At 36.0% G+C, this 12376-nt stretch overlaps 1 protein-coding gene across 1 annotated transcript in view; it reads right to left on the bottom strand.

Annotated features, from left to right (window-relative positions):
* ARHGAP15 (Rho GTPase activating protein 15) overlaps positions 1-12376 on the bottom strand; it is a 630040-nt gene that overhangs the window by 592753 nt on the left and 24911 nt on the right. The window contains exon 2 of the mRNA XM_011935698.1: positions 10541-10719. Within this exon, the coding sequence (XP_011791088.1) occupies positions 10541-10705 (165 nt within the window). The 5' untranslated portion in view covers positions 10706-10719. The remainder of the gene's footprint in view (positions 1-10540; positions 10720-12376) is intronic.

Here is a 12376-nt window from a genome sequence, read left to right as displayed (position 1 = left end):
CTTTCTTTCTTTCTTTCTTTCTTTCTTTCTTTCTTTCTTTCTTTCTTTCTTTCTTTCTTTCTTTCTTTCTTTCTTGTCTTTCTGTCTTTTCTTGTCTTTCTTGATGTTAAAGGGATGGAGGTTAAGGATAGTACATCCAGGAATGTAAATTTCTTTCCTGTCTATTGATCATGTGTTATTGGCATTAACACTGTCAATAATTCATGGCAAAAGAGGAAGTTGCCATGAAAGGTTACCCATTGTCAGCCTGTGATCAATAGGTAAGACCACAGTGTGTGATGTATTATCAAATATCAGCCAGATTCACTTTCTCATGGCTTTAAAAACAGTGGTAGTTACACTCAGTTTGTCTAACCTGAGCTAAGCTTATTTGTTCATTAACCTTTCGCTGCTGATTACAGAATATCCCCTGAATACATTTTTTTAAGTACAGAATATCAGCTCTTGCTATTTAATTCATGGGATCTGGCAGTGGGCCTCTAGGATTTGCCCCACGTTTTGATGTTGGAGTTTATATTAGAGTAAACAAAACTGTCACTTTGTTTTCCTGTCTTCCTATATTGGGTCACTTTGTGCTACATGATATGATCTGAGACAATTCAATGCAAGGAGACACATGTCCCTTCTCATTGGTAATATGAAGACAGCAGCTTTATTTTACCCTGTGGGAAAGAAAGCAGGTTTAGTGTCCAAAAGTAGTGGAGGAAAGTTGGTGTCATCACTATTCTTCCCTCACAAAAATAATGTAAGAGCATAAGGCAAGAACAGCATTGGTTTCTTCATAAAGGAATAAAAAGAGATCAGTACTTTGGTCATTTATGTTTATGGTACTGTGGAAAGGTACTTACATAAAAACAAAACTAGCATTTTTGAACACTTTCAAATACATTTTTAATCTAATAACATCTTGGAATCTCAGGAAAAAAGTTTATTGAAATCACCGTGTAAGGGATGCATAAAGAGGAATAGTTATTAGTCATTTGGCTTCTTTGTTTGATTTAGGAAGTAAAAGCATGATTTATTTCCTTTTGATTTTCAGGGTTCTGTCTGACATCTAAAACATTTTGCTACTTACACATTCACACTTAATTTTGTTTTATAGTTTCCAAAAATTTCAGTAACAGTCATATATAAAATAATTTGGACATAAACTGATAACATGTCTGTGTCAGCCAGTGTAATTTTTGTTATCAATGGTTTTTGCACATGGAAAACTGCACCAGATACAATGGTGACTATAGTGCTTACTGGAAGCAACATGCTGCTTTTGCTCCAGAAGAGAAAAGCATGCAATGTAGTAATAAAAATGATGACATGAAATGTAATAATAATAATGAGGAGGAAAGTCAAGAGGAAGAGGAGAAAAAAATCACATAACTGAATTTTCCCTGAGTTTTTTCATTTTCCCCAAACATTCTGTCCTTTTTCTTTGGGTATGAGATTTATCTTTAACTTTAGCACATCCACAGATCTGCTTGACATATATGTCCTATTACAAATCAAATTCCGTATCTCTTCCCCCAATAAACTTATTGTCAGTGCATTGGAAGTGAATAGGAATCATAAAAACCCATCACCTCAAAGGAGAAGCATATGAGATTGCATGTAGAGAAGATGGCATCATTTCCGTGAGAGTGCCACATTGCTGTACATTTGCTAATTAGTTGTAAGTGCATTAATGTAAAAAAATGCCTTTGCCTTACATGTTATTGTTTGGAGATGGTTCTGCTTATCAGTTTTTAATATGCTCTTTGAAAACTGACATGTACTTTACCCACATCTCTTTAGGAACACAGGGATTCAAAGGCTGGATAAAATACTTTAATGCTTCCCAACACAAACCTGAGAGGATAATTAAACAGATGGTAACAATAAACCGAATCTGAACACATCAGGGACTGAAGTCCCTTATTAAAAGCCTTGCACACTGAAGGCAGTGGAAAGAAAAAGAATAAAACAAAAAACAAAACTCTGGGGAAGTGTATTAGCAGACAACACCTTTATGTCTGTCTTGACCTCTGAAGCAGAGGTTAATCAACCATTTAGGGATGGCTTTCCTACCACCTAGGAGAGGCCACGCAAGAGGTCTCCTGCACTCTCTGAGGCGCAGAAAGGCAAAGTAATTGTGTGATTCTCAAGGAATGCAACTGTTCCTCAGGCTTGCCTTCGAAGGTGTCATTTTTAGACACACAAATTTTATAGCTATAAACACACCGCCGCCCCCACTTATATTGCCTCCTCCAAATAGCAAATCTTTCTAAGTCAGAGGACTTGTGCTTTTCTTCTGCCAGAGGGCAAAAACTAGGTACTATAGATTTCTGTGATGACACAGATATTCTGAATATTTTCTGCCACATTATTTGCAATAGAATGATCTCCTATTTATTTTATCCCTGAAACACATTGGAAGTCTACTTGTTTCTCTGCTCTTATTGTCAGTTTGTCCTGAGTTATATTTACAGAAGAAGAACCTTGAGGCAATCTTGATATTTCAGCTTATAAATATATATGTTATGATTTTTTCCTGGAATATAAAAATAGGTCCAAATATATATTATAGACATATACATCTCTCCATGTATTTATATGTATCCGTACATAGATATGTATATATTCTATATATCTATATAAAGAAATGTGTGTGCATATATACATATACTACATGTACACATACATAGAATCTACTGTATACAAGAAAGAGTCTAGTTATTGTGGAGGCCTGCAAAAATGTTATTGTGCCATCACACAAGCAAAGATGCTACCGTGCCATTACGTAAGGCACTTACAACCTGGGGGATAATTGAGTCAGTGTTTGCTCTTCTGTTTCTCAACCTGCTTCAGTTCTCTGCTTCACTTGCCAAGATTTTAAAGTGCCATTTATCAGAAACATTCAGCATCAGTACAGCAATGATTTAGCTTAACTAAGTGCTAGCAAGCAAAGGATAAATGTTTGACATACTGTGTTTTAGATTAATCAAGGTTATAATGATGATCTATTAAAATACATTTTTGAAAATTGAGGCAGGTATTAAAATGGGAAGATGTACAGGCATAAATAAATGTAAATCAAACAGCAAACACCATTTTCTAGCTTGCCTCTTACCTGTTTGTGACTGCACACTGCCATTAAACACTCTCCAGTTTTCATTTTTGGATGTTAATACCTGGTAAATATGTAAAGAATGTTCCCATCTGCTGACACAACTGTATGTAAAGTGACACATATCACCTTGGGAGTATGCCATAAATTAAAACTCTCTTAATAATATTGACTATGGTTCCAAAGTTATTTTAGAGTGAAGAGTAATATACGAATTAAATAAGAAATGCTGCAAATAATTTAGTGGAAAAGCATAGTTGCTGGCATGCAGCGTATTAGGTAACCTTTTTTAATTAGAATGTACACTTTTAGATTACTGATTATGAACATCACGGGACCTGAGATTTTGATTCATCAGTAATTCTCCTTTATGTCTACACTAAGATGTAAAATGAGACCTCTGGCTCTAACTCTGCATTTCAGACTCTTTCCATGCTGTTGCAGAAGCTGTGTTACCTGTAATCTCTAGTACTGCTCTGCCCCCTTGTGCTGCCGCAGTGAACTTGACAGAGGAACAGTGTGCCTTCGTCTTTGTACATGAACTACAGAAAAACCCCACTGTCACTTCTCACTTTTCTGGTAAGTTCAAGGTCAGTGTCTAGCTATTTTCAGCTCATCTCTTCTTGATCCATGCAGAGAAATGACAAGGTAACGTGATTTGGGGTCAGCTGTATTACAGGAACCGTTACATAAACGGAGAAAGTGAAAATCAATCCTAGCTGACAGTGACTTCGGGATAATCAGCGCTCACTGGATGCCTCTGTCAGTTCGCCTACATCAAACACCGTGTGACTTCTGTCAGATCTTTTTAATAAAACTACATTCTCACTTTCAGCAACCTAAATACATGTTCCACTGGAACTGAATTTTTTAGACTACTTTAGCCCTCTAGATTTGTAAACTATCCCGGTATTTCCTTGAAACAGCTCATGAATGATACCTGTCATTCCGTGGTTTGTTATTGACCTGAGATGAAAGGTGTTACTGTGAAACATGCCACTCTTTGGGTGATCTAGGTGAGCCCTCCTACAGACGGCCGCATCTTCTGCCTTGAACTCAGCACCACAATCTCAACACCATTTCCCAAATCATCCTCAGCTCTCACTCTTCTCTCCTCCTCGGTAACAGAACACTTAATCAATCATTTCTTATTGGGAGAGTAGCTTTCTTGCTCCGTTCTAGTTGTTCATTGTTGCTTTCCTCTTTACCTTTGTATTTTCCACCAGTTCATTTCCTCCTCATATGGAATTGGAAGCAGTATTTGACAAGATGTTCCATGTTAGAGGCATTCTTGCTGACAGCACCTGATCTGTCAGTCTTGAGAAGCAGCTATTTTATCCCACCCACCTTGTGGTCCCTTGAAATTGTGAGGCACGCAGTACTCGACTGAAGTACAATTTACCATCATATTAGCTGTCAGTAAATTCAAAGACGGAACTCCTAAAGCTATCAAATGGATTAGAAGCAATTTAAAAAAAAATTAACAAACTAGAGTAAGAGTATACTGTCAACAAACAAATGCTCCATCACAGCACTGTAATTTGGAATTTTAATTACCCCTCTGCTCTGTAACAAAACAATGTCTGAACTGGCAGCGATTTGAATCTCTCACAGGTCATTGAGCATTCTAGTTAATTACTCTATGAATAGCCTGTTTTTCTCCCCTCTGGAAACACGTTTCTAATGGCAGTCAAGGTCTGACAAATGTGTCATCTACATAATTAGCTAGGAAGCAACACAAAACATTAAACATGCTTTGTGCCGACAACTATCAAAACATTTCATTTGTTGTCAATTATTCATTACTTTGTAGGTTCTGAAGGGGTTGTTATTATGGAAATAAGTCCAGATGCTAACAAGGTTAGAGTTTTGGATTCAAATTAGTAATCAGAGGACTAACTTTTAAAAAAATGTATCTCATGTACATTCAGCACCATGTTCAATCAGTAGGAGATTATAAACAAATTTAGCTATGCTCAGGTTAAGATGGAAACGGCAGAGCCACATATGTGGATGTGAGAGCCCTAGCTCTTTCTTTGAAGTATGGACTCTTCACTGTCGTCATAAACTTTCTGAACCTCTTGGCAAGTCCAATTTGTGCTTGGTAAATAGAGTTAAAGATTTTCACAGCATGAGATGGCAAAGGGTGGCAAGGACAAGGAAAGAAATCTCCAGTGGTTTTTGAATCTTCTTCTCCCCTGGGGCATATTGTGTAAAAGTCAAAATTCTAGCTGACAAACTTTTTCATCTGTTCTACAGCAAGTCTGCAAAACACCTTAGAAAACCTTTGAATTTCATGCTTATTTGTTTGTTGCTGTTTCTAAAATCTTGTTTCTTTTATTATTCTAATATTGTATAAAAAGCACTGTCTTGAAAGCAGTACTCCTAATGTATATAGAAAATATTAAAAAATTTCAACAAAACTGCCATCTCAGTGGTAAAGAAAATTGCAGTGGAAGACACATTATTGTGTAGTCATATCAGAGGCTTGGATCTTTGGAGAGTCTCACTCCACTGTCCTCCAGCTTTTCCTTATAAACCAAAATGGCTTACAAATATCATCCACAATAGTCCAATAAAGATTAGGAACAAAACACTGTCCTTACATTGATGAGATAAGAAAGATTTAACTGAAGAATGCAGTGTATAAGAACAGTTCATAAGGCTTGTTCTTGAATCAGAAAAATAGAATTTAAATTATATTTGTGTGTGTCTAGAATTTAATTGAGATGATCAGTTTATTTTCTACATAATGTTTGGTCAGATGCCTGTACTACAGAGCTAGACAAAAGGAAAAGAAAGAAAAGAAATTCTATCAGGGAAATCAAGACAACCCGTTATCTACACGGTGTGCAAAATATGTCAGGAAATAATTCTACCCTGAGCGCTGAGAATGTCCAGTTAATAAAAAAAGATCAGCCACTCGCTACGAGAACATAATTGTCTGCATCTATGTTTTTCAAAGCAAAAATACAGACAAATCTTACACTAAATAGGACACATTAAAATAAGCTTTAATAATGTTTCTGCAGAAGGAAACTAATCCATTTTCAGATCATACGATCCACAGCAATAAAAGGAAATCATCAAACTAAAAACAATTTTAGAAATGGCTGCAGACTCTCATTTAATTAACATGCAACAGATCATATATTTATGAGGAAGTCAAAATATTTAGGAATCCTATAATCCTGTAAGCCTTAATGTGGTATAAAAACAACAAATAAATGCAAAGTGTTACTGTTACACATGCCTGCCTGATCAATGGTTTTCACATATTGATCTATAAATGGAGTTGACAGTCTGTGTTGGCTGCACATTTTCCAAGCAGCGCTATTTTTGCACAAAACCAATACGGGCAATTACCTTTGTTTGAGATGCCAAGTCTTATCAATTCAATGTGATTTAGTGTCATTTTAATTAAATATCAGGATCCACTTCAGGACAATTTATACAAACAAAGCCTCAAACCTAACTATAAGCTTGATTTGAAGTAAACATGGACAAGCCCTACAATCTCATAATATTTCTTAAAAACTCTACTAAACAGAAGGTTTATATTTTTAGTAGCAATTTTTATGTCTGCCTTTTTGGCTAGCCACAACTTTGGCAAGTATCCGATAATCACAGAAGTAAGAAACAAAAGAAAATTGTTTCCTCTTTTCTTCTGATAATATATTTTGAAAGTGAACAAACAGTCTGTTAATGGAAGTAAAAGGAATCTTGTATGTTCACATTTAAAAATGGCTCCACCTAAGTCTTTATCTGAACACCCATTAAAAAAAAATATTTTCCTGTTCATGATGGCCATGAATGAAGTAATGCCCTTCTGTGGGGTTTACAAGATGGAAACGGTGAATATTCATACACGTTGCTGCTTAAGACACTAGCATTAAATGCTGAAACTACTCTCGCCTGCAAATCATATGTCTGCAGTTTCCTGATTCGGGCTATTTAAACTCCTCGTTAATATCTATTCTAAACTGTGTATTAGGCAGGAGCATCTCTCTTACAAATAACATCAAAGCCACATTAAACCTTCTGCAATCACTATTTGCTGAATTGCACATTCGTCTTTTTGGTCCTTAAACAGGCACAGTTCACTTGCCCCCATCTACCGGTCCTCAGCTGTCTGATTTTCTCTTTAGCACATTCTAGTAAATAAGCTGTCTACCTTTACGAGGTCTCACTCTGTTGCTCAGGATGGGACAACAAATCGCTGAGACCAAACACTGTACTTTCCCCACCAAAGGGAGCTCTCCAGATCTCTCTCACAGATGGGCGATTTTCTTGCAAACCACTTCCCCCTCTCGAAACTGCCCACCTCTCCAACATTTCCCAGGTGAAAAAGTAACCTCTCTGAATTTTGAAAAGGCGTTGATTTTATTAACCGAATTTTAGAATGATTATTTGATGTCTAAAGAAAATGATGCACATCACCAATAAAATACTAATGGAGGTATTGGGGAGTTATACCTGATATAAATGATGAATTGATGGGTGCTGACGAGTTGATGGGTGCAGCACACCAACATGGCACAAGAATACATATGTAAAAAACCTGCACGTTATGCACATGTACCCTAGAACTTAAAGTATAATAATAAAAAAAAAATACTAATGGAGGATTCATATCTGTTTTACTGAGATGCTTTCCTGTAACATTTAGGTTATCAAAATTCCTAATTTAACAAGTAAATTCACCTATGTTTGCATAGCTTAGGGTTGGATAAATGTTTATATTGACGTTTCATAGTACTCCTCAATTAAGATACTAAGAATCAAAGCTTTTGCGACATTTACAGTAGAATTTTGTATTATGTTCTAAGTTAAGAGTCACATTCAAAACATTTTAATTGAACAAAATTTATGAGAGGAATTTATGAATTTATGAGAAAATTACAGAATTGATTTGACCCTAGAAAATTTTTATCATTTTTGTAATGAATTAAGTCATGATGAATGTAATATCAGATCCTTGTGTTATTATATAGTCCAGTAAGTCATATTAGATTTGCATAATTGTTATACTAGTGAACAAGTAGTATGCATATGCCATATATATTAAGTAGGATGCATGACATATGTATGATCTCTAAATACTTTTGATTTTTCTCTGTAGAGACTACATGTATGCGCTTCTGTTACAGCAAACCCTACTGCATGTGAATATGTGCACACATTTTTAGTACCCATCACTTCCCACCTCTAAATTCAAAATCTCCCCCTTGACCTCACCCCACCACCCAACTTCTGAAAAATCAAGTTCTTAGTTTAGCTTGAGCAGATAACTTTAACAGGCTTGTTTGAATAAATATGCCAAAATACTTTACATTCTGTCAGTATCTAGTCAGAAAATTGTGCATGGAAAAAAGAGATGAAAAGAACTGAGACAGAAAGAAAATTAGTGCCATGGCAAGCTTTCAATACAGTATCTCTGAGCCAAGTTTTCTCGGTGAAATGACACATCCTCACTAAAATACCCCTTTTATATAATTATGCACTGAGCACACATAACCAAAAGTAACTTTTATTTTTGTTCCTTATCGAGGAATACATATTGCCCAGGCTAAGAATGCGGAAACAAAAGCTGGGATAATTATAGCTAATTTAACTTTGGAAAACTCTTATTCTCTAGCAGTCCAGCATACAACCCCCCAAACTAAAGTTATGTAACAAGGTAATATCAACAATGAGAAACTGCATGATAAAATCCTGCCCAAAAGTGAAAAATGCTAATTTTGTCTCATTTAGCAGCTGGATACAGAAATGCTCATTAGTTTTAAGAGGGTTAATCCTTTTAACTTTTGCATATTGATATGCCAATTATGCCTAATTGTACAAGAGGCATCAGTCAAGGTAATAGTGCATAAACACATGAAAGTTATTAAGTACATCCCAACATGTAATAAAGTAGGTGTTAATTGGTAGCTGAGTTCTGCGGGCTATTGAGGTGGATAATTCATTGAGAGATGGATCACTTGTAATTTCTCTCCATAATTCCTTTTGCAGTCTCATGCTGTGATGTTTTCATGCTTGTCAAAAACAACTGCGGCATAGTGCCTTTTGTTAAACACAGCCAATAAAATATGTTAGGCATCATTAAATATACTTAACTTTTAAACTTTTTCAAAGGTACAGTTCTTACCGATAATACATTATAGAGATTCCAATAATTTACTCTAACCACTGTCTCAAGTTCATAGTTGATGAACATTTTAGCTGGTTTAAAAGCAAAGTCAGGCTGGCCATGTTGTACCTCCCAGGAGACAATACTTTTAAATGAGAAAGTAAATAAAGGAAAATGCATATCTCATTAGTTACTTTATCTAAGGATGTAGTTCTCACTCCCCAAATATAATCACTGGCTTCCTCATGCTAAATTTGTCTACAACACCTGAGGAAAGAATGATTAAAATCACATATTTCTCAAGCTCCTGAGATTGTTGTGGGTTCATTTTTTGAGTGAAAAATGGGGAATAAATGCAACTGGTAACATGCTATTCAGCAAGTTTATCTCATTTAATAACTCAGTTAGGAAGCTGAATATTTCATAGGCCCCTATGATATTAACAGAACACTCAATTAATAGCTCACATGTTTCTGCAGAGTGACTGGAACTCAGCCTGTCCCCAGCTAACCTATTTCTCCCTGCTCTTGCTCTCACTGTGAGAAACAAAATAGATCTGGGGTCCAAAAGAGTGGCTAACATTGCATAAATAATTTTGTAACATCCTATGGCCTCAGCTGCAAGTTACCACCATTATGGAAGAAAATTAACCAGAGGAGACTCATCGCAATCAGTGGGTTTAGTGGCTCAGGATGCGTGCAGGGCCAGCAACACAATTGGCAGTAGAGTTCATCTCTAACTATTTTATTTCAAATCTTCCTAATGACACATTATCGAGACAAAATGGCTTCCTCTCCAAACCTTAAATAGCCACAGCATTTCAATCCTTTAAGCCCACTCCAAATCAAATCATAATTTCCAGTATCGTATATTATAGGGAGATTTTAAGGAAGAGATTTTCACTTTTTTTTTTTTAAGATTTTTTTTTTCCTCAATTCATTCTTAGCTAATTTTAGCCTCTGGCTTTTCAAAGTGATGTACTGTATTTGGAAGTACAAACACCACATGCTAGCATAACCTCATTATTTTTATGACACTGAAGCATGATAGTAGAGGCCCTTAAAATGAGTCAAAGGTGCTCTTCAGTCTAGCTCCAAATCCACTTTATCACTCTGGATTAAGCCCAAGTCTTCCCTTGCAACTAGGGATATTATTATGACTATAAATACACAAGATAAAATGCATTACAAAAACAGTTTTCTCATGCACATTAGGAAAACAAATAAAACAAGACTAATTAGCCTTTTTTTTTTTTTTTTACAAAATTCTGCATGACAACGAACTTGGGATATTTGGAATATTTGACTTACAGGTTCAGTGACCTTCCCAACATCGGTGAGGATCATGGATTTACTTTGGCTGAGCCTGTCATGGTGGCTGTTGGCATTTTTGATTCTCATTTGCACAGCTCCTGTGCCTTGGCGGGTAGAATTCAGTGTTTCCAAAGAAGTATCAGAATTTGTAGATTTCTGCATATTATAGTGCTATCCTGAGAAAATATAAAATACATTATGTTATTCTAAACATATGCTTTTCCATGAAAAACTCTTGATGGAGTGTCCCTATTAATCATTAGGATATTAAAAGTTGATAAACAAGAGTCTTCACTTCTCTCAGTGGTGAAGAAAAAAGTAGTTCCTTTGTAAGTTGTTTTGTCAGTTGGGACCTTTATATGTGGATAGCACTATATATAACATAGGATTTCAGAAGTTTATAGGTAGCACAATGATAGACTGTGATTGTTAATTCCATTAAGAAACTCCTAACAGCAATGAGATACAGTTTTCCTTATATAGAAATGATGTTGCCAACCAATCGTCTTGAGGATATGTGCTTTTTTATGCACAACTTCATTGGTGTATTACCCACTTTACCCCTACATGCTACCATCAGCACCCTTTCTTGGTGAACAAAAATCTCTATGAATAAGGTCAAATTTAAGTAAGAAAAATTGATGTCAGAGCAAAACAGACCCCAGAGCCCCTACCTCCACTCACAATACCCACAAGGGGAAATTAAAATTCCTTCATCCACTGCCATCTGCCAACTGAACTAGATTTGCTAGCTTAGTTGGACATCATATTTATAAAGAATATGAAGAAAAAAATCAGCACCATTTATTTTAATAGAAGGAGTCTGATTTAGGCAAGAAAATTTAGTATGGGCACACTTTAAAGGAGCAGCAATGAGAAAAAATAGAATTTGGAGGGAGAAAACAAAGAGAACTAAACTGTGGCAGCACCAGAGGGTGGACTGGTAGAGCTTTAGCTGAGCCCCTCATCCATAATCCTCTCCAAATGCCCCTCCCGAAAAGTTCCTCAAGTGAACACAGGATCTAGTTACAAACAGAATCATTACAATACAAATACCTTTTCTCATTTTCTGGAAACAGCCCTCTTCCTGACTGATTCTTGTCTCCAAGTCTAACCTAATAGACATCCTATAGGGGGCACTGAGCACTGTATACAGTGAACAAAACTGTGACTAGTCAGTTATGGGAGCGAATATAATCCAAAAGAAGAATCATGTTTTAAGGAGGCAAGTGTATAGCTACCCCAATGTTTGTTGGACAATGAGGCTAGAATCATTCATTCTAATGGCCAAGCAGGCAGACACTAAGATGAATAGAAAAGGAAACATTTTGATAGGAGGAAAAATGTTAGTTTACAATAAATGCCAGTAAGGTAATTAAACTACAACTTAGAAAAGAAGCTAATACTTAGTATCTACTGTGTGCTAAGCAATGTGCTCAATGCTTGATTCTCAAAAAACTCCTATAAAATAGCCATTAGACCCATATTTTTATATAGAAAAAAATGAGGATCAGAGAGACTCACAATGTTTCCAGTAAAACAGGCAGGCAGAAAGAGGTGGAGGAGCAGTTATTTTATTCCCAAAAGAAGACCCATATGCCCATCAACAGGTGAATAGGTAGACACATTTTGGTTTACCCAATGAAAACAATAAACAATAAAAAGGAACAGACTATTGATGCATAAAACCACATGGATGAATTGCAAATTTATTCTGCTGAGTGAAAGAAGCCAGAAAACAGAAGAGGAAGAGGAAGAGGAAGAGGAGGAGGAGGAAGAGGAAGAAGAAGAAGAAGAAGAAGAAGAAGAAGAAGAAGAAGAAGAAGAAGAAGA

Source organism: Colobus angolensis, unplaced genomic scaffold, assembly GCF_000951035.1.
Source record: "Colobus angolensis palliatus isolate OR3802 unplaced genomic scaffold, Cang.pa_1.0 Scaffold147, whole genome shotgun sequence".
In the NCBI taxonomy this organism is placed as follows: domain Eukaryota; kingdom Metazoa; phylum Chordata; class Mammalia; order Primates; family Cercopithecidae; genus Colobus; species Colobus angolensis.
The sequence above is the reverse complement of the archived record's forward strand: the minus strand, read 5'-3'. Positions and strand labels throughout refer to the sequence as shown.